This window comes from Loxodonta africana, chromosome 25, assembly GCF_030014295.1.
Source record: "Loxodonta africana isolate mLoxAfr1 chromosome 25, mLoxAfr1.hap2, whole genome shotgun sequence".
NCBI classification, from domain to species: Eukaryota; Metazoa; Chordata; class Mammalia; order Proboscidea; family Elephantidae; genus Loxodonta; species Loxodonta africana.
Genome location: NC_087366.1, coordinates 50,639,180 through 50,662,780, shown reverse-complemented (window position 1 = coordinate 50,662,780; position 23,601 = coordinate 50,639,180). Strand labels below are relative to the sequence as shown.

The window sequence follows — 23,601 nt, the reverse complement described above, 5'->3', positions numbered from 1 at the left end:
AAGTTAAAAACAAAATAAAGGAAAACATTTCTGCCACCCACCCTTTACATAAAAAAATGGAAATATTAAATACGCACACAGAGCACCTAATAAAGGTCAGTATGACTAGCCCCAAAGAAAGCTGATTACTAAAAACAAAAAACCTTTGTTGGCGATTTGGGGGACTTGCAGGATGAGGGACATAGAATTGTGTGTTTATTGGTTTTGACAAGAAAGACGGGTTGGTCGTGGAACCATGATGGGTGACTCAGTGGCCCTGGGCCTCCAGCCCCCACGTTAATCAGAGAAGCACCATTTTTTGTTTATACACTGAGTGTCTGCAAAAGCTTTTGTTTGAACAAAGTTGTCCACAAGTTAAAGTTTGAAAATCACTGAGAAACATTTTTATCAATAACAGTAAACGAAAAAACCCAAACCCACTGCTGTCAAGCTGATTCCGACTCATAGCGACCCTATAGGACAGAGTAGGACTGCCCCATAGAGTTTCCAAGGAGCACCCGGTAGATTCGAACTGCCGACCTTTTGGTTAGCAGCCATAGCACTTCACCACTACGCTACCAGGGTTTCCATCAATAATGGTATTCAATGGATAATACTGACAGTAACACCTAGTGATAAAAACTAAATAAAAATATTCAATATGGAATAACCATAATTCAGTGGTAAAATGTTAAGAAACAGTGAAGACTAATATCTGTAGTTACTTTATTTTATGAATAAATTTGTTTCTTTTGCTTCTGATTAGAATTTTATTGGGTACATTGTTTGCTAAGGGAGGGGACAATCAAGTTAAGTTTTGGCAACTCGGTTCTGGCAGGAAGACAGTAGATGATTTTAGCAGAGAACTGGCCATGAGCCCAAAACAAACCGATTTGGCAGAGGAAGCTATGATCAAGCTGAAAGGCTGCATTTTGGGATATGTTTGTTTAGGTGGATCGGGAAAAGGCTAACAAAATAATACCTGGGTGGGTAAATACCTACCATACTTTGAGAATCTACACAGGACATTATATCCCTTCCCAAGGATACTTGTGATGCTTGGCATCTACCTCCTCCCATGCCTCCACTTCTGAGCCAGCTAATGTCATCCAAAATAAATCAGAAATTAGTGGTTAACTACAAGTAATTTCTGAAAACAGTCATTTCCTGAAGAAATTAGACTATTTAGAACATCAGCCATATTTTATGTGCTTTGTTTATTCCAATGAAAAAACTACAGAACCAAAAGCTTCTTTGCCAGTGAATGGGTCCACAAAGCAAAGGGGCTGCTAGAAAGGACAAACCATTCTCTCTCTCTCTCCTCAGCCCACAGCATGACTGTCGGAGAGTATGACAAGAGAAGGAAATAGTTTCAAAATCATCTAAGAATCCTATTAAATTTTTTTTGTCATATCAAAACTCTTGTGTAGCTAGTGAGGTGATGGGCGATTTTCCTATTTGCCAAACTTGCTATAATTTGGAACATTTCTTAATGCTTATCACTTTATTATAACAGAGAATCACATTCTCTACCACAGTCTCTCCACATTAGGACTCACTAATTTCAAAAGATTAACATCAGAACAAAAAAACATTAATTAGCATTTGCATTTTGAAAGCAAATGATATGACTACTCACTGATGAAAACAATCCTTTCCATTTGGTTAAAAAAAACACACACTGGAAAGATGAACAGTACTTTTAACGACTTTAAAGTATTAACATTTAGTTCCTAACATCTGCTGATACTCTTATTTTAGAAATAAAAATAATGCTAGTTTGTTCCAGACGTGGGGAAGCCAAGTGTTACTGTCATAAATAAATTCACCAAACTTTGGTCCTTTAATATTTATCATGTATTTCACTTATTTAATAAGATGCTAAGAACCACAATTCTACCTTCTTCCCTATGGTACAGCTATGGTGACAGAAAAGCAATTGTAGACCCACAACAGAATGCCGACAAAATATTGATGCCTGCAAGAAAAGACAGTGACTTAGACTATCTACACACGGAGTACAGACTACGGCCTTTTCTGTGCTATTTTCTGTACTTATTGGCAAACAGAAAGAGTTCCAGTGGTTCCTTTTCTCAAAATAACGTATAATAACTATGTATTCAAGTTATTTACAGAGCTCCTAAATTCCTCAAAAGGTCTATTATAAAACATGCATAGGTATAATATCAAAGTTTCAAAAGACCCTAAAATACCTTCTTGCTCTAATAATTCATGCTTCAAATAGACTAACATAATGAGCTAGATGCTTCAAACCCTTTTTAGAATATGGCAAGGGATAAATATAATTTTTATAATATTTACAGTGGGTTTTGAAATTCTATACCTTCAACAAAGTATCAAATTTTAATCTGACCACAACTTCTTCCTTTTAAAATATATAAATTTTGTTTATACCACATTTATATCATCAAAATAGCTACTAAATATACAACATCAGCAAGAATAGTATTTGTGTATTTATACGTATATGTATTGTTGTTAAGTGTCATCAAGTTGGTTCCGACTCACAGTGACCCTATAGGACAGAACAGTACTTCAAGTTCATTCTAGAGAGTTTGGAAAGTAAAATATGAAAGTAATCTATCTCCTGAAAGAGGTAACCATTGGTTTGTGTATTTCCTTTTCTATTTTTTTAAACCAGAATAAATCTGAGCTCACCTCTAACATGTATACAGTTTTAAATCCTGGTTTTTTTTTTTTTTTAAGTGAGTTATTTCTACGTATCAGCTTTCCAACCAACACGCAAAGTATCAGGAGATGCAATTCATAGCTTTTACCACCTGAGGGCACCTCTAAAACCTTTAAACAACTTCTAGAATCAATTTCTACCCACTGCATCTTCTCTGGGCCTCAAGTCCTTGCCACAAAACTTGTTTCTGGAGCAAGATGAACACAACTAAATAATTTCAAATGAGACAGTGAAAAAATTATTAAACTAACTGATCTCACAGAATTATCCTTCCAGATTATATGTTTATTATCAACAAACAAGTCTACATTTTCATAGCAAGCAAAAGAAATTCAAGAATTCCTTCAAGAAGGTATATGATTTAAAAGTTGGTCAAAAAGATTAACTATAACATATACACGGCACTTCAAGTGTAAAAATAAACCAGGGATACCTTACCTGTTTCCTGTGAATTTAAAACTTCTAAGGCATGCATCATGGCACTTGCGAAGACATTGGCATCCTCCTTGCTGCCAAAGTTGAGGCCATACACCTGTCTAGCATCTCGCCACTGGTGGAAGGTCTGTGTAGCTTGATTGTACTTCAACCCTTTAGGAATGGCACAATTTATCACGACCTAAAAGACAGTAATTCTCTGTAAAGTCAAGCCAATAAATGGCAAAATCAAGGAAGAATCAACAAATGCTGAATATATTCATTCAAACCTGCTCCTGACAGATTATGGCAAAAGTGGCTAGAACAATTATTCGGGATAAAATCAGTCTGCAGAAAGATGATGGAAGCTAAACTCTGATGATTACGGAGGTCTGACCTTGAAACAGTGAAACAACAAATCAAAAGAAAACCTACATTCCTTATTAAACACGTTAAATTTTTTGCTGAAGTATTACAAATACAGAAGAGTATATAAAACCTAAGTGTATATCTTAGTCAATGTTCCCATATAAACAATTTCCTGATTAAGAAACAGAACACTAACACAAGCCCCTCTCGTAAATCCTTCCACCTCCCAAAAGGTTTTTGCCAGTCTTTGTATTTTAATTAAATGGAGTTACACAATACATAAGGAGTCTGCTCTCCTTCCCTCAAAATATTATTTCATGATAATGAAAAATATCCATTTACTGCATGTCGTTGTAGTGTGGTCATTTTCATTTCACTACGGCATTCCACTGTACACCAACCCCAAAGTCGGCTGCCCTTGAGCTGGTTCTGACTCAGGGTAACCTCTGGGTTTCAGAGTAGAACTGCGCTCCATAAAGTTTTCAGTGGCTGTGATCTCTCAGACGTAGATGGCCAGGGCTTTCTTCTGAGATTCCTCTAGGCAGACTTGAACCACCAACCTTTTGGTTAGTAACTGAGCACTTAACCATTCGCGTTCATTCGGGGAATCCGATTCCATTGTATAAATCATGTTTACTTAGCCATCATTCTATTAATGTACATTTGGGTTATTTTCAGTTTGGGGCTATTACAAATAGTGATGCTATGAACACTCTACTACGGGTCTTTGGTATACACAAGCACACCTTTTTGTTGGGAATATACCCAGGAAGGGACTTGTCATGGCTATGTTTATGTTCAACTTTAGTAGATAACACCAAGCGGCTTACCAAATTGGTTATTACCAATTTACACTTCCACAGGAGGGTCTGGTCACTCCCATTACTCCATATACTATGCAGTATTACAACTGGGGCTGCCTGTCTTTATTTCAAAAATTCTGATGGGTATAAATACTATATTGTTGTTTTAGTTTGCATTTCCCTGATTACTAAAGAATTTAGTACCTTTTTATATGTTTTATTGGCTATCTTTTGTGAATATCTGCTTAATTTAAATTTCTTGCCTATTTTCCTAACAAGTTGTCCTTTTTTTCTTTACTGATGTGCAGGCTCCTTTATACTCCAGATGTGACCCCGCTGTTGGTTACACGTGTTGCAAGTATCTTCTTCCATTCTGTGGCTTATCTTTTCATTCTCTTAATGGTGTCTTTTGATGAACAAAAGTTTTCAAAATTTATTCAGTCCAAATTAGCAATCTTTTCATTTACAGTTAGTGCTTTTAATATCCTGTTTAAGAAATGTTTCTCAATCCCAAAGTCATGAAAATATTATCATATATTATCTCACAGATGCTTTACCTTTCGTATTTATATCTCTAATCCAACTGGAATTGACGCTTACACATGGTATAAGACATGATCCAACTCTCACACCTCCCAATACGGCTATCCAATTTATCCAGCACCATCTATTAATTGTGCTTGGAGTTTACCTTTTTCCTACATCAGGTGTCCAAATGGACTCTATTTTGTTCTACTGCTCAATGTGCCTGTCTTTGAGCAAATACCATAATGTCTTAGTTATTATAGCTTTATATCAAGTCTTGATAGTCACAAGAGTATGTCCTTCCACTTGGGTGTTCTTCATCATTGTCCTGGAGATTCTTGGTCCTTTATGTGTGGCTACAATGATATATTCAGCTTGTGAATTAACACCAAAAAAAATTGTTGGCATTTTGATTGAGGTGGCACTGAAAGTAAAAGATCCATCTATGGAGAACTGATACCATCAGGCTGTCTCCCAATTCATGGATATCACACACTGCCATTCATTTAGATCTTTTTAAACGTCTGATAGCTGAAATGAAGACACTTCTGACAAAGAAAAAAGAAATGTGCATTGACAGACATTCTAAAGTATGTTCTTCAAGATTAAAAATGATCCTTACAAAAGCTTCAAAGGGCAGAAGGAATGAAAAGCAAGAGAAAAGGGGAAATATTAATCAAAACCAAGTCCACTGCCGTTGAGTCGATTCCAACTCACAGCGACCCTAGAGGACAGGGCAGAACTGCCCCGTAGTGTTTCCAAGGAGCGCCTGGTGGATTGGAACTGCTGACCTTTGGTTAGCCGTAGCTCTTAACCACTATGTCACCAGGGGGTAAATATTCAGTATACCTAAATTAACGCTGACTGTATAAAACTAACAATAATAATGTTTTATGGGGTTTAAAATACACATAGAATTAAAGTATCTGCTAGGAATGCACTGGAATTTGGGGATGGGCACAGGAGAAGGGGGTGTTATTGGAGATAAAGTATTCTAAGGTCCTTGTATTACTGGGGAAAAAGTAAAGGTACTGATTTATATTTGTCTTTGACAAGTCTAATAAAAACAAATAAAATATGCAAGAATTGGAAAAGAGGATAAAGCTGTCATTTTACACTGACATGCTCGTGTATTTAGGGTAATAAAAACATGCATGTAAATATTAGAGTTAATAAATTAGCTTAACAAGTTTCTGGATACATGCTTATTATAAAAAAATCAGCCTTTTTTATGTACAACCATTAAAGAGGTAGAACATAAAAGTTTAAAAAATACTATCTACAATAGCAACAAAAAATTATCAAATACCTAAAAATATGGTGATCTGTCAAACTAGGGGTGGAAATTATAAATCTTTAGCTATTAGAAACCCAAAGCTACTAGAATTTAACATTATTAGAAAATTATAAAACCTACTTCAAGGCAAAAGTGTATCCCTGCTTGCCAAATTGCCTAAAAGTGCAAACAAGAGAAAATTTGCTTTTTCAATTATTCAGGCACAGAATCTTAGTAAAAGCTGAAGAAAATATTACTAGATCAAAATGACATTATTTAAATGATTCCCTTTTTCTAATCTTAAGAAATTTTAAAATGTGAATCAATTATTTCACTCATTCTAACATTACTGCTACTGATCTAAAAAAGTTTTACAAGTCAGGAAGAAGCATGTATTTTCATTTAATAATAACTACTTACAGGAATGTCCATGTTATCAGGATTGGGCTTTATCCTAATCTTAAATTCTGTACTTTAAACCCAATGAGTTTCTGTGGTCTATACTGTTGTTCGTTGCCCTTAAGTCTATTCCAGCTCATAGCGACCGCGTGTGACAGAGCAGAACTACCCCATATGATTTTTTTGGCTCTAATCTTTATGGAAGCAGACTGCCAGGTCTTACTCCTGCAGAGCCGATGGGGGGGAGGTTTGAACTGCCACTCTTTCAGTTCACAGCTGAGCACTTAGCCATGGCACCACCAGGGCCCCTTTATGTCTTCATTAGTGTTTATGTTCTATCCTACACACAAACCTGCTGCTGTCCAGTAGACTCACAGTAGCCCTACAGGACAGAGTAGAACTGCCCCTTAGGGTTTTCCAAGGAGTGACTGGCGGATTCGAACTGCTGACCTTTTGACTAGCAGTCACAGATCTTAACCACTGTGCCACCAGGGATCCCTCTCCTACACATGCCCATCTATTTTTTTTTAGCCTGATTATAACGAAGTAAACAGTGCAGGGAACAGCTATTCTTCCGTGTGAGTTGGCTCAGGATCTCACGTTGTCTATGAAGTCTCCCGTCTTCCCCACAAAGTGATGGCTTCTGCCTTCACTGTACTATGTATTCAGATTTACCAAAGCAACTGAAACACTCTATTATACTTCTTTGCTTACATGTTTAGCATCTCCATTCTTACCTGCATCTCTCCTTTGAGGTCAGAAATTATATTTTCTAAAATAAAACCAAGTTATCTAATACATATATTAGAAGTATATATATGTATGGAAACCCTGGTGGCGTAGTGGTTAAGTGCTACGGCTGCTAACCAAAGGGTCGGCAGTGCGAATCGGTCACGCGCTCCTTGGAAACTCTATGGGGCAGTTCTACTCTGTCCTATAGGGTCGCTATGAGTCAAAATTGACTCGACGGCACTGGGTTTGGTTTTATGTATATATATAATTATCTAAAACCAAAAACAAGCAGACCAATAAGCAACATCATGATAATGGAGAAAAGATTGAAGTTGCCAAGGGTTTCATTTTACTTGGATTCACAATCAACCCCCATGGAAGCAGCAGTCAAGAAATCAAAAGATACATTGCATTGGGTAAATGTGCTGCAAAGGACCTCTTCAAAGTGTTGAAAAGCAAAGATGTCACCTTGAAGAGTAAGGGCAGCCTGACCCAAGCCATGGTATTTTCAACTGCATCATATGCATGCGAAAGCTGGGCAATGAATACGGAAGACCGAAGAATTGACGCCTTTGCATTGTGGTTTTGGTGAAGAATACTGGATATACCACAGACTGCCAAGAGAACAAACAAATCTGTCTGGGAAGAAGTATAACCAGAATGCTCCTTAGGAGCAAGTATGGCGAGACATACTCCTTACATACTTGGGACATGTCAGGAGGGATCAGTTACTGGAGAAGGACATCATGCTTGGTAAACTACATAGTCAGTGGAAAAGAGGAAGACCTTCAACAAGATGGACTGACAGTGGCTGCAACAGTGGGCTCAGGCATAACGATTGTGAGCGTGGCAGAGGACAGGGCAGCGTTTCTTTTTGTGGTACCTAGGGTCACTATGAGTCAGGACTGACTCAAGGACACCTACAATACAACAATACGAAACCTAAGTACAAGACCTAGAACTTAATAAGTGTTAAGTAGAGAACTAGAATATTTTAATGTAATTTGCTTCTATATGGAAGAAAGGTCTGGTGATCTACTTAAACGTCACAGCCACTGAGAACCCTTTAGAGTGCAGTTCTACTATATATATATACGCACACACACACACACACACATAATTAAATAGAAACACATGGAGTCACCAGGAGTCAGGACAGACTCAACAGCAATTGGTGGTGATTATATTTATATACCTTGTATATAATTATACAAATAAATGGTGGATAATTTTTTTTTAACAGGAAGTTTAGATGTGTTTAATTTTTACTCTCTCAAACTGTTCTTCTATGTGTTAGGTATCAAAATCATAGGGGCTGCTTTAAGTCAGAATCGACTCAACAACTCCTAACGATGGCACCCAACAACAACAGAACATACTATTCTCTACAGCAGTTTGCATGAAACAGATATGTTGACGTTTTTCAGGTTTTGTTCGTAAATGCTCTGAACCCTCTCCCGTCCTTTGCTTAAGTTTTGGGGATAGATTATTAACTGCTGATTTATTTTATGATTATAGATCTATTAAGTTTTTTTTAGTTTTTCTGTGTTTTGAAAAATTATATTTTTCTATAAGGTGGTCTTTTTATTGGCATAAAGTTGTTCATAATCTCCTAATTCATTTCTCTACTATAACTATAGTTGTATCCTTTTTAATTCCTAATACATTTTTATTTGTGCCTTGTCGTTTTTTCCCGTTTGATTCTGCTACGCGCCTGGTTTGTATTTTCAGTGAAGCAGCTTTTCTGTTAACGATCTTTATTTCTTTTTTACTTAATTTCTTCTCTTATCTTTAATATTTCCTTCTGTTTTCTTTGGGTTAAGCTCATTACTTTTTATTCTACCTTTTTTCCTACTATATGCAGTTAAGACTTGTCTCCCTGAGGAGAGCCACAGCTTCATCTCACAAACTTCTGTATGTAACAACCTTGTCATTCAGGTCTAATTATTTTCTTAATTTCTAAATATTTTCTAATCTTCGTAACAATTTCATCTTAGTGTCATGAATTATTTAGAAGGGTGTATTTAAATTTCCAAACATTTTAAGAAACACTCCATATGTTTGAAGCGAGGGGTCATGGAATGGTTTAATTCTCTTCTGAATAAAAATTTCAGTGTTCCCTGTGGAAATTTTCTGGCTTATACAGGTTTATTTCTAATTATTTCTAAATATTCATTTTCCTTTTTGCCAACATTTAGATACTTTTAGGATTGTTAATCAATACTCTCAAATGACCAGTTTGCCAAATTTACCAAAATTTTACAGCTATTTGTTTAGAATGTGTTAAAGGTGTTCAACAAACTGACAAAGTTTTAGTTGTCCAGTTTTCCTTTTTTCTTTGTAACAGTATCTTTGGGACTATTTGGTTTGTCTCTGGCCTCACTCGTTGCTGGGATGCTCTGCTGCAGCAAAGACAAAGTGTGGAGAAAGCACGCAGCACAAGCGGGGCAGAGACAGGCATGTGCCTCAGAGACTGGGGGGAAGTGGGGGTGCAGAGGAAAAAGGAGGGAGACTGGGGAGTGGGGTGTCAGGGTATGGGGAACAGACAGAGAGAAGTAATCTGAGAAGGCAGAAAGAGGGGCAGACTGGGACAGTTTTATCTCATCAATAATTTGGTAAATTCTGTGAGTTGCTCTTTCTGTGGAGTGACTGAAAGCTCCCCTCCAGGGCAGCACTGTGTTTTTGCCACATGCGCCAGGAGTTTCACTGGCCTGGAATTGTCTTCGTTAATTTCCAGACTGAAGTTATGTGAGTAAAGTTTGAGATTCCCATTTCTCAGGGTAGCTCCTAAACCAGCTCAGACAGAAACAAACTCCTCTGCTTCCCTGTGCTGACAGACACGGCTCCTTTAAGAGACACGGCTCCTTTAAGAGCCACAGCTCTATGCGGAGACAGCACTTGGAAACCCCACCTCTCCCAGGCCCACAGTCCCTGCTGTAGGAGAACAACCCTAAGTCTATAGCTGCTATTACCAGTCCATCAACTCCTACCATCCCATCGGTTTACGCACCACACCCCTGCGCTTCCTAGAGGAAACCTAGGGTTATCTCCCTTCCTTCTGTTAGAGCTCGGATAGGAACTGAAAATGAATATTTGTTACATCCTCCTACATTTGTAGCAGGATTGTTTTAACACTGATTGATTCTACCATTTTATCAAAACCAGAAGTATTTCATAAATTTACTCTTTTTAAAAGTTCTTGCTGCTATCATCATATACAGTAAAATCTGCAAAGCCGGAAAGGCAGAAACCTGTCAGAGAAGGAAAACTCAAATATTTTCCGCTAATACAGAGCAACAGAAAAGTGATAAGGCTGCACCCTGTCCAAGGCAGAAAGCTTGCAAGACCTGGAAAAACAAGGCAGTCCCATCGAGTTCCAGGTCTCACAGTTCTCACTGTACTTAATGCTAGTAAGACCCAACCTACATTTTCCTCTATGCTCCTAATCTCTTAAAGCCAAAGAAATCAAGTAACCAGATAATCCAGTCACCTTGTAGGAAATCCAGAGCAGGGATTAGTAAAAGCTTAGCTGTTGTCCTTGATGTGAATTACAAAAGCCTAACTATTCTAGCAACCTTAATATCTACTATTTTCCCATGATATATAAATTTAACAATATTCTCTGGCATTATTTATACTTTTAACTCCTTCTTCAATTCCTGCATTCCATACTTTTGGCAGGAAAACAATTTCTAAAATATGTACTCTGCTATTTATGTTACGGACTGAATTGCATCTAACTAACTACCACAGCAGAAAGCTATCAGTTCAGACTGAAGGGAACAGAGAAAGAGCAAAAGGAAAGAACACTGTCTGCCTCTTGGAATTCTACAGGCAGGAAACAGGCCAAAGGAGCTACATCTGTTGTCCTCTAAGAAAAGAAAAGGACCATCCCTGAAGCAGCCGCACGGTTGAAAGGAGCATAGAAATAGGGCTGCCTAGGTATCTAAGGGTGGGGTCATGGCCTCTGGAGTCTCAAAAGGTAGAGCTACAGCCTCTTAGGTTTCAAAAAGTCACATCTTCACCAACTCATTTCTGTAGTCTTCAGCTGCCGTTCAGTTTAGCCAAGAGGATGGGGCTGCTGCCCAAAGCTGAGGGGGTGGGCCTGCCACACCCAAGGGGGCAGCAGAAGAATGGGGCCTGCCAGGGCCGAGGGGGTGGGGTTGCCACTCAAATAGACTAGAGGAATGGGGCCTTGGGCCAAAGCCAAGGTAGCAGAGTTGCCATCCCAATAGGCCTGGAAGGTAGAGCTGAAGCCCAGAGCTGAGGAGGCCTCCACCCAGAACCCAGAGGGTGTGATCAACACCCAGAATTTGGAGGGCAGGGCCACTGCCCAGATGGTCTCAGAGAACAGAGAATTATTTTCAAGCCTTGAGAGTTAATGTAGGAAACCCCGGTGGCGTAGTGGTTAAGTGCTACGGCTGCTAACCAAAGGGTCGGCAGTTCGAATCAGCCAGGTGCTCCTTGGAAACTCTATGGGGCAGTTCTACTCTGTCCTATAGGGTCACTATAAGTTGGAATTGACTCCACGGCACTGGGTTTCGTTTTGTTTTTTTTTTTTTGAGAGCTAATGTAAATTGTTCTGCTGGGTTCTGGACTTGTTTGTTGCCTGTCATCCCTTCTTTTCCTCTAATTTCTCCCACTTGTGATAGAAATATCTACTTTGTGCCTGTTCGACCACTGTACTTTGAAAACAGGTAACCTGTATTCTAGATTTCACAGGTTCACAGATGAAGGGAAATTTTGCCTCGGGATGCCAATCAAAAGGTTGGCAGTTTGAATTCACCAGTTGCTCCTCTGAAAAACTATGGGGCAGTTCTACTCTGTCCTATAGGGTTGCTATGAATCCACTCGAAGGCAACAGGTATGCCTGTGGTTATAACTCCATTTGGGAATGGGTTGTCTTTGTCATGTCAATAAGACAGCATTTGTGTAGGGTGTGTTTTCAGCCAATCTCTTACAAATATAAAAAGAGCAGAACAGACAAGCAGAGATGGGAGGGAAGAGAGATAGATGTCAAGCCACATGAAGAATGCCCAGGTGCAGAAGCTCAGAAGAGACAGGACCTTCTTCCAGAGCCAACAGAGGGAGAAAGCCCCCTAGAGCTGGCACTCTGAATTCGGACTTCCAGCCTCCTAAACTGTGAGAAAATAAATTTGTCCGTTAAAGCCACCCATTTGTGGTATTTCTGTCATAGCAGCACTAGAAAACTAAGACAAGTAGTATTTCATTTTTGTTTGTCCTAAATTACTTTAGATCCCAAAAACTACCAAGTTGGAAGGCCAGAGGATCTAAGAGTCATAATACAAAAAGGAGTATTTATATTTTTGTACAATTAGTTCTAAATCTTCATCTGAATCTATACTTCATAAAAGGTAGAAAGGGGTAAGATGAAAGGCAAAACCTAGCTTTTCTCATACAGACTATTTTGATGAGAGTTTTACAGCATTTTACTGAATACACCATGTCCTCTTTTAATACTACATTGATAAGCTTTAAATAAGAATTTCAACAGACCCTTACCTGATGGTCCTGAATCTTCCTGCCCACCACTCTGAACGTGTTGTTGCCTGTATGGTGATATATATGGACTCTGCTGAACCCAGCTGAGCCACCAGCTGGCACCCACTTCTTATTGGCATCATCATAAACCATCACAGCAGCTCTTGCCTGACAGATACTCTGTTCACTGTGAAAATAAAATTTAGATATTTCAAACTTAAGACTTGTAAAATGTGGTGAGTGCCCCACATAGCCACGTAAAGCAGGGTAAGCCAATATGGCAGTCAGTCAAACTTATTGCTATTACTCAGTGCTGGAGACAACAGTGTACAAGACAGAGGCTTCCTGCCCTTATAAGTAGAGTCTATTGGGGAAAAAAAAGACAAAAAAATGAAATGTAATGAGGGACCAGAAGGAGGAGATCAAGAGCCACAAAAAGCATAAGAAGCACAAGAAATATTTTCTCCAAAGTTGAGTATCTACATCATTTACTACACTGAATACCTAATACAACTACAAATTTAAATCCATCATCACATGTTTAATTACATATGTGTTTATTACACTGGTGACCTGTCTGTGATTTCTCCTTCTTTGCTGGCAAGATTATTTTTATTATAAGCACTATTTGCCCCTTGAGATACTGGGTGACCACTAACAATGAATGGATGGCAACGTGACTTAATTCTTTGATTCCCCTGATACACACACACAACACACTCATTCATACAACAGGAGAGTATTATAAACTCTGGACAAAATACTTAACATCCTATATTTCAAATTTCTCATTCAAAAATGCAAGACAAAATGATTTCTAAGGACCTATCTAGAACCTTTAGAGATAAATATTAAAGAGGAAAAGACCAATTCCATGAAAAAGAATCTTTAAATCTCAGCTTCATCTCAATTATTTGTTACTAAGCAATACTGAGATACACAAATAAAATGGAGAGGTGATCTCAATTTCATATTAAACAATAGCTTCAACCTTTTGAATATTCTGTAATACTGCTGGGAAAAAGACTGATTTGAATTTTACATTTTGAATAATAAAATTATTATTCAAAAGTGAGCAACAGACAAAAGTAGGTACATTAGTAACTCTGTGCTATTAACTCAATTGAAAGAACTCAACCTCCACATAGAAGGCTTATCTGATGCTTAAGCAGTAGTTAACTAGCTCATCCAACTCCATCTTTGACCGAAGTACTGCTCACTCTAACAATTTTAGCCTCAAAGATTTTAAACAATAAATAATATGGATTCTTCCCCCCATGTCCTCGGAAGCAAAAAGTCACTTTTGCACTCTGCCCTCAGACTCCTGCCTCTGTGCCCTCTCTAAGCCCACCCAGGACAGATAAAGCAGCTTTGGCAGAGGTGGTATGTGTTCACTCTCATAGCGTGACTCGATGACAGACCATCGGAGGACTACAGAGGTCACAGCATCAAGCCATAAAATTGTTTTAAAGCTAACAGTTGGGTTACAATTTCCATTAGAGAAATTTTACAAAAACTAACTTATAGTGACCTCACGAGTACCAACTGCTTCTTGCTGTCTTTACTGATGGAAAATAAAAGAATGTAATACCAAAAAAAAACTAACTAACTTGTATTTGTGCCGCACAAACAGTGAAATAAGCCCAGTGGCGCTGCCTAAATTTTTCTGCTACACTGAAATGTTTTGGTAAAATATTTCTGATAATAAAAACAAGTCAATGACTAAAGCTTGATTATTTTCAAAAGACTGATTAAAGGGCATTTGTCAGCAGAGCAGCTGAAATCTCTTCATTGCTCACAACAGAAATGTTTGTTAAGTGGCATTTATAGAACCCTATGCAAAGTACTAATTATAAATAATAATTCAATAAACAAATCTGCAAATTAATACAAAACTGTATTTTCCATTTTTCAAAACTTAAAATATTTGGATCTTCATAATGTTTCCCGAGGTTCAAGAAATAATATCTCTTTGAGAAGTCCCAGTGAGATCCTATAAGCTAAAAAAAAAAAAAGCAATAGTTAAATTCCCATTTTATAAATAGGGTCACACTCCATGCCTCAGAAAAAAATGAAACAAAATGTTTTAAAAAGATTAAAAAAAAAAAAAAAACTGGAAATCTAAAACTAGGAGGTTTATATAGGGCGCCCTAATGTTTTCCTTCACCATTTTCTTCCCTACTGCTGTACAGTGTGTTGCTAGAAAAGTTGCTAGAGACATCCCCAAATACTGAAACACGTTAATTGAATAATAGCTTTGACTGGCACGTAATTAATCAAGATATATACAAACCACCTAGTCAGTCAGCAAACGTCTGGTCAGCTTCCCCTGGGAATGCTATAACCATAGACACAAGGACATTTCAAAGGAATATGTCCAAGTAGCCAAGAAAGGCCAACGATACAGAAGTTAATTCATTAGTTTTCTAAAGAAGATGGAAAGGAATTTTCAAAATGAAATGCTAAGGATACAAATCCAGCTCTAAACAAAGCCAAGAAGAACAAGGAGAAGCCAAGAATAAAGAGAAAAATAAAATTTGGGTAAGAGCTAAGGTGTTATTAGAGACGTAGTAATAGTCACGGCAACCTGTGAAGGGACAGATAAGCCCTAAAACTCTGTAGTCCTAGAAAGACATCAGGCCCTCAGAGAGGACACATCAAGGCCCAGCCAGAAAGGGACAGCACTGCCCACTAAGGTTCTCAGGGGCAAAAACTGAAGCCCTTCTGTTCCCTTCCACAGCATCTGAGGACATCTCTTCACTAGGGCAGACATTATCAACTCTAATCTTGGATGTGATACACAAAATAAGCCAACGGTACCCAGTTTTGGGTTTCAGAGAACTATGAACTTCAAAAACAGATTGGATGAATCAATACAGAATTGGTAGTGAATATTTTAGGAAATTTGGGGGAGGTGGTGGTGGTGACAGGGGATGGGAGAGGACCGCCATCATTTGTTAAAATGAGGATTTTTTTTGGTACCTAAAAATAGGAACAAAAATCTCAAAACAAAGAACAAATCATTAAATGTAGTAACTTTAGCTTCTTGGACAATTCTCTACATTTTCCATATTTTTTTCATATCTCTCTGTTCCAGTAAAAACCTTAAATCAAGGGCCTACTTCAACATGTAACTGGTTTTAGCCACAAGCAAAAAAAGTATTACTGCCTTATGTTGGCATGTATTACAAGCAATAAAGCAATGCTAGGAACAGAAATTCTTCTGATTAAGAATTTCCAGCTCTTGAGAGGAGAATTTTTAGCCAAAAATGTCAACAAGTAAAATGAACTTTGGAATTCCTGACTTTATGCACATATGTGCAGTTTTTCAGGGAAATACAGCTCATGACAAGGAAGTGAGGCAGGAGTTAAAAATCACAGCTACTGGAGAGCCAAAAAGGAAAAAAAAATTTAAGAAAATGAAGATCTAAACAAGCACAGCAAAGGACAAAAATTGTTATAATCTTTATAGTACTGCTCTCTCTGCACCATGACAAGTCTCAAAAAGAACACCTAGTCAAAGGCTTCAAGATTCTGAGTCAGTAAAGGAACTACGCAAAAGATTAAATTAGCAAATTACGAAGCTGTATTTTTGTAAAGATCTGGTCCTAAATTAGTTACAAACAAAAACTTCATTTTATGACCAAATCCTATTGGTATATATAGTTGGCTGTACTTAAATCTTCCTGATGTTACTTTTGTCGTTTTAAAATGAAAATTGGTATTAGAAGACTAGAGACAGCTGGCCTTAAAAAAAAAAAAAAGTCTAAAAATCATAACACTGCATTAAAATTTTGTGGCATTTCTGAATATAGTCAAATTTCTTGAACAGGTATATGTGATGGTTAAGAATGAGACTGGTCAAGCAGTGCTTGCCAAATTCTATTCTTGGAAAAAAATGCTTCCTGGTATTTAAGCAGAGTAATGGCTGCTTGGATTTTCTTGTATACGCTATTTATTGAGGTTACAATAAAACTAAATCTATGACAAACAGCTACTTCCTTTCAGAGACACCACATATTAGTCATGGCTTTTCAAGAGAAAGCACGAAAAAGACAGTGCCTAGCACAGTGTTGGTTCAGTGGTAGAATTCTCACCTTCCATGCGGGAGATCCGGATTCAATGTCCACCCAGTGCACGTCACGTGCAGCCACCACCCATCTGTCAGTGGAGCCCTGCGTGTTGCTATGATGTTGAACAGGTTTCAGCAGAGCTCCCAGACTGAGATGGACTAGGAAGGAAGGGCTGGCAATCTACTTCTGAAACCAGCCAGTGAAACCCCTATGGATCACAACAGTCGCATCCACAACCAGTCATGGGGACGGCACAGGACCAGACAGTATTTTGCTCCGTTGTGCACGGAGTCACCATGAGTTGGGAGCTGACTTGACAACAACAACAACAATGGCACATAGCAAACATTCTTTTCATGTTTGTTCAACATATAATTTCGCCTAACAAAATCCTACTCATCTACCAAGACCTAGATCAAATACCATTCCTTCAGCCTTTCTCAGGGCCCCAAAATCAGAATTAATCATTCCCTCTTTTGAGGTCCCACAATAGTCACTAATCTTTCAGCAAGCAAGACTGAGGGGGTAATACGTGAGCCATGGTAAAGAGCTTCCTAGTGTACTAGGAAGCCAAGAGAGGGCTTTCAGCAAAATAAGACTTCAATTTTTAAGAGCTCACTCTAGCTACTAGGTAGAGAAGGGATTTCAAAAGGCGGCACAGAAAGTAAGAGTTGAAGCAGGAAGACAGTGTGAAATGCATATATGTTGAGACTTGGACCGGACTAGAAGCAAAGGAGAAAAAGTGAAGTGGGACGCATGTATCATGTACACTGCAAATACAGCCATCAGAATTTGCTGATAGACGTATGAAGAGAAGAGGGTGAAGAGGTAACCGAAGGAAAGAGAAAAATTTTGGACAACACCTAGCATTTTATCGATATTCTCAAAATAGCATGTGACACGCGGTAAACTGTATCACTATGGAAAGTCATAGTTCCAACTCATTCTTTCACGCATATATATGAACATGGAGATCATGTCATTCATCCCTGAACCCCTGGCATGCATCACAGAGCCTTGTTGTCGTGTGCCATTGAGCTGATTCTGACTCATAGCAACCCTATAGGACAAAGATGAACTGCCCCATGGGGCTTCCTAGGCTGCAATCTTTATGGGAGCAGATCACCAGGTCTTTTCTTCCACAGAGCTGCAGGTGGGCTTGAACCACCAACCTTTAGGTTAGCGGTCAAGTGCTTAACCATTGTGCCACCGGGGCCCCTTGCACAGAGCCTAGTCTGTGGTTATTTACCAAAGTTTGCACAGTAACTTCTACCATACTAAGCACTCAGCTACTAGCCGAAAGGTTGGCCATTCAAATTCAGTCAGAGGCACCTTGAAAGAAAGACTTGGCAATCTCCTCTCAAAAGGTCACAGCCTTGAAAACCCTGTGGAGCAGTTCTACTCTGCACATATGGAGTCAACGTAAGTCGGAATCAACTTGATGGCAACTAACAACATACTACCAGGCACTTAGAGAGTTTACCCTAAAGAAAGAGAATGAACCTCTTATTTGTTATGCTACTGAATCATTCCACGAACTGAGGTACCAGTTATTCAGAAGATAAAATATTAAGAAAGTACACAAAAAAGTTGGGAATTTTAAAGATAGGATTTTCATCTTATTCTGATGTCAAATGTTTTGTTGCAGCCTACAATTTTAAAATATTTCAATCATTAACGGGGCTTGGTGTAAATGCAATGTTAGGTTTCAACTCAATTCTACAAATATGTTCAAGTTGATGGTCTACAGCTCCTGGCATACGGTGAAACTGAGCTAGGCCATCTCAGTTATAAGAGATTATATACTCAAATAGAAACATTAAACATATATTTTCCTCAAATAGGAAAATAAGCTAAAAATAGCATGTCTTGTGTTAGGTTTCACAGAGTGCTTTCTCTCAGTTCATGGCACCACCACTACCACTCTGGAACCTGGTCATCTAAGCTGCAAGCCTAGGGGCCAGTCTAGAATCTTCCCTGCCCTTCACTTCCCCTCCCCCCATGCACTCAGTCACAGGCTGCTCAATTCAACTTCCTAAAGACTTCTGGGATTCCTTATCCCTTTGCTCATAAAGCTCTCTTTAATTTGAGCCTTCCCTATTTTCTCAACTGGATTATTTCAACAGTCTCCTAACTGGTATCTCTGACTCCAATCTCACTCCCCCCGTCCCAATAATCCATTCTAAACATGCGGCCAGAAGAATATTTTTCAAAATCAAATCTGATCATGTCACTTTTCTGGTTAAGACCCAGTACTTCAAAGGCTCTCTTCAGGATAAACTCTTGCTCTGCAGCATGTTAAACAAGATCCACTGTGATTTGGCCTCCGCTTGCCTTGATCTTTTCATTTTTTCAAATACTTACTGAGGACACAATGTGTGCCAAACACCATTCCGCCACCCTAGTATTGGGGGCACATAAGCGTTCAAACAGGCCAAAAATCCATCACTCCCAAGTAACAATTATGCCATATGCATTCAGACCTCCAAGTCTGTATACACACATATGCCTTGTCTCCCTTAGATGACTATCTGCCCCATTTCCTCTCCCAAATATCTTCTGCCTAATTCTGATCTTTCAAAATTTAGAAACAAGTGTTGCCTCCTCTTAAAAGCTTCTCCTCCTTCCCCCTCCCAAACAGAACTCCTTTCTCTGTACTGTACAAAACACTACGCATACCATCTCTCTACCAGCATCAGATGTTAAATCCCTAAAGGGTTGGCATTGTTCATGTCTCCTAATATTTGTTAAAGAAGTGATCTGAAATGTAGTAAGAGATATTAAATGTAAAAAGTAAAAATCTGTAAGTTTAAAGAGCCCCAAAATATGCCAGTGAAACTTCCTTTTCTAACCTTGTGCAGTCAGGACCCCTCAAGTAAGTCTTTGCAAAGTCACCAACTGTATCGAGCCAGTCCAGGGAAACTAAGATCAACCACCTCTGACACCAAATTGTGTGGTGGATGACAAATTCCACTGCACACACCAGCTGCGTAGTTTGGAAATCTCAGTTTCCCTTCCTGTTCAGTTCAGACCCCAGCTCTCTCTCATCCCCACCAGGGACCGAGTCAATGGTAACAGGGTACCGAACAAGTCTAAAACCTAGCAGAAAAATTTATATTAGCTCTCAAGTCTTGAAAATAATTCTGTTCTCTGAGACCATCTGGGCAATGGCCCTGTCCTCCAGACTCTGGGTGTTGGCCACATTGTCTGGATTTCAGGCAGAGGCCCCTCCGCCCTGGGCTTCAGCTCCATCTTCTAGGCTCATTGGGACAACTCTGCTCCCTTGGCTTTGGATCGCTCCACACTCCTAGTTCATTTGAGTAGTGAACCCATCCTCCCTGGCCCCAGCAGGCCCTTTCTTCTGCCCCTTGGCCATGGCAACCTTGCCCTCCATCCCCCTGGCACATCTTAATGGCAGCCCCACACTCCAGAACCCAGCTGGCAAGAGGTGGCAAAGATCCAACTCTCTGCAACCTAGGAGGTTGGGGCCCCGCCCTTTGAGAGCCAGGAAACCATGGCCCTGCCCTTTGAAAGCGTGAAGGCCCTGCTTCTTGTGCCCCTTCTAACAGTTCTGCAAATCTCTGAGCTGCTCCAGGGATGTCCTTTTCTTTTCTTGGAGGACAACAGATGTAGCTACTTTGGCCTGTCTGTGGAATTCCAAGAGGCAGTGTTTTTTCCTTTTGCTCTTTCTCTGTCCCCTTCAGTCTAAGCTGATGGGATTTCTTCTGGCAGCAGTTGGTTAGATCCATCAGTCACAGGCTTAATCTCTTTAACAAAAGATTGTATGGCCATGTCCTTGGTGAACATTCTAGGACACATGTCCTTAGTTTGAACAATGGAATTTTCTTAAGTTCTGTTTTCGTTCTGCACAGTTCATTTTTAAGTCCATCTCTTTCTTCTTGCGTTGTACTATATGAGGCAAGGAGAAACCACGCAGCCCCTATGAGGTCTTGCTTAGAAATCTCTTCAGCCAAATATCCAAGTTCATCACTTTTAAGTTCTACCTTCCACCAAACATTTGAATATAATTCAGACAAGTTCTCTGCCTCTACATAAAAAGCATTACCCTTCCCTTCTATTGTCCAACCAACCACATGTTCATCATTTTCTTTTAAAGCCTCACCAGAAGCACGTTTAATGTCCACATTACTAGCAACATTCTGTCGCTGGCACTACATGTCCTACCTAGGATGACAGAGACTTTATCTACAGCTCTCTGTGATAGTTAAAATTGTGTGTCAACTGGGCTGAGCCATGACCCTCAGTGTTTTGGCATTCATATAATGTGATCACTTCTCTGTTGAAATCTAGTATGTGATCACCCCTTTGCTGGGATCTGCTATGAGTAGCCAATCAGCTGAAAGGGAGTTTCTTGCACTGAGTGTAGCTGGATGTCCTGACACAGCTCGGGGCTTTTGCTCATTCTGGATCCTGTAGCTGGCTCCTGTTTGTCTGACCTTCAGTTCTTGGGACTTGAGCTGGCAGTTTGCCAGTGGTCTTACCTGCCAATCTTGGGATTCGTCGATATTCACAGCCTGTGAGCAACAGCCCTGCCCTCTGACCTGCCAATCTTGGGTTCACCAGCCCCCGCGACTACGTGAATCAGGAGAAGCTGCCAATCTGACCCACAGACTTGGGAGGTTACAGCCTCTACAACCGCGGGAGCCACTTCCTTGACATAAATCTCTCTAGATATATTTATATGCTTTACTGGTGTTGCTTCTCTAGAGAATCCAGCCTAAGATACTCTCCTCACTTTCTTGTGAGTCCTTATCAGAATTGTCTTCGACATCCATAATTCTACAAACAGTGTCTTCAAGACCATCTAAGAGGCTTTTACTATAGAATCCTTCCAGCCTCCACCCATTACCCAATTCCAAAATTACTTCCACGCTGTAGGTATTTGTTACTGCAGCACCCCTACTTCTCAGTATCAAATCGTCTTAGTCATCTAGTGCTGCTATAACAGAAATACCACAAGTGGATGGCTTTAACAAAAAGAAATTTACTTTTCTCACAGTTTAGGAGGCTAGAAGTCTGAATTCAGAGCACTGGCTCTAGGGGAGGCGTTCTCTCTCTGTCACTTTGGAGGAAGGTCCTTATCTCTTCTGAGCTTCTGCTCCTAGGCAATTTTCCTGTGACTTGGCATGTCTCTTCCCCATCACTGCCTGCTAGCTTGAGTTTACTCTCTTTTATATCTCAAGAGATTGACTCAAGATATTACACCCTCTACTAATCCTGCCTCATTAACATAACAACCGATTCTCAAATGAGATTTTATCCACAGGCATAAAACCCCCAAGAAATCACTGCCATCAAGCTGATTCTGACTCATAGCAGCCCTGTAAGACAAAGCAGAACTGCCCCATAGGGGTCCCAAGGAGCAGCAGTGGATTCGAACTGCCGACCTTTTGGTTAGCAGTCGTAGCTCTTAACTACTACACACCAGAGGACCTCCAGAGGCACAGAGGTTAGAAGTTACAACGCATGTTTTCTGGGGACACAGTTCCATCCATAACAGCTGTAGAGACAGCTGTGTTTGTGCCAAAATGTATTCATTCCAACTGTACTTATAATTATGCGATTTAAACAGTACGTAAACTGACACAATAGAAGTATATGGAAAATTCAACGAAAATTAAGTTTCGTGCTTTGGAAAGTCTCTATTAAGGTAAGTCACTGAAAAATTGTGAGGCATATGTAACAGATGGGGGGGATCATACAAGTCTAGTGGAATTCTATATTCAGAATATTCTGCTTATGTCTAAGTACCCTCTCCACTTTAAAGAAACCAAAGCTGAAACTTTGGAGATGAAACATGGGTATGCTCTAGGAAAAAAAAAATAATGTAGAACTCTTATTACCAGAATCATGCTAGGAAAAAAAAAAAAAAGGCTTTACAGCAAAAGGCTAGAGAATTAACATTTATATGTTACAAAGTAGACTAAAATGTTTAAAGGTTTATGTCATTTTTAAAGGATTCCAAACTTGAACTCTTTCAATTGACCAATCGTTATGGCCAGTATAAAGCACATTAGATTCGAGGGTTCTACTATCACATAAATTTACTAACTTTTATCCACTCATATTTCTTCAAAAAAAATTGCTAAGAATCAGAAAAAAGGAGCTCCTTGCTAGTAACAACTAGGTCCTGCTGTCACAGCTCACCGCTTAAGGGATACAGCGAAAACACTGTGAACGCCACTGACAAACAGCAGATACAAATAATGGCAGCAAACATTATTTTCTGCAAGGTAAGAAAACCATCTGGGAGGCAACAGCTCCAGATATGCAGAAAGGCAAAGCTTCCCCTGAAGACTACACAGTTGTGTATTATTCATCTTTCTGAGAGATACTAAGGTTAAAAAAAAAAATAGTAGAAATGCCAATATGTCACTACTAAACTCTTTGCCCTACATCTATATTCATATGTTAACTACAAATGCCATCCAGTATAATAACTGATCAGAATCACCCAAGCTGATAAAATGATCGGTAAACCTAAGGACAGCATCTTTTAGAAAACATTTCAGCAAAACTGTTGGGTTATAACACCCAGGAGAAAAATCTCTTAAAACAGGGACAAGTCATCGAGTTAAATAATACATGGAAAACGTATCTTAAAGGACTTACTAAATGCAGTCACAGGAATGGTGACAGTAACCTTTATTAAAAATCCATATGGTACTATTTTACTTTAATGGGGTGTATCTCTTACTTGAATCAAAATAAAAACAAAATTTTTAAAAAGAAATAATTATAGAACCTGCAAATTTTAATAAACATGAATCGGCCGACAAAAAGAATCTGTCCCTCTCA

At 39.1% G+C, this 23,601-nt stretch overlaps 1 protein-coding gene across 7 annotated transcripts in view; it reads right to left on the bottom strand.

Moving 5' to 3' along the window:
* ENAH (ENAH actin regulator) overlaps positions 1-23,601 on the bottom strand; it is a 173,403-nt gene that overhangs the window by 69,190 nt on the left and 80,612 nt on the right. For all 7 annotated transcript variants that reach the window (XM_064276829.1, XM_064276821.1, XM_064276823.1 and 4 more), the window contains exons 2-3: positions 12,731-12,896; positions 3,128-3,305 (exon numbers count right to left, since the gene is read on the bottom strand). In XM_064276829.1, the coding sequence (XP_064132899.1) occupies positions 3,128-3,305; positions 12,731-12,896 (344 nt within the window). The remainder of the gene's footprint in view (positions 1-3,127; positions 3,306-12,730; positions 12,897-23,601) is intronic.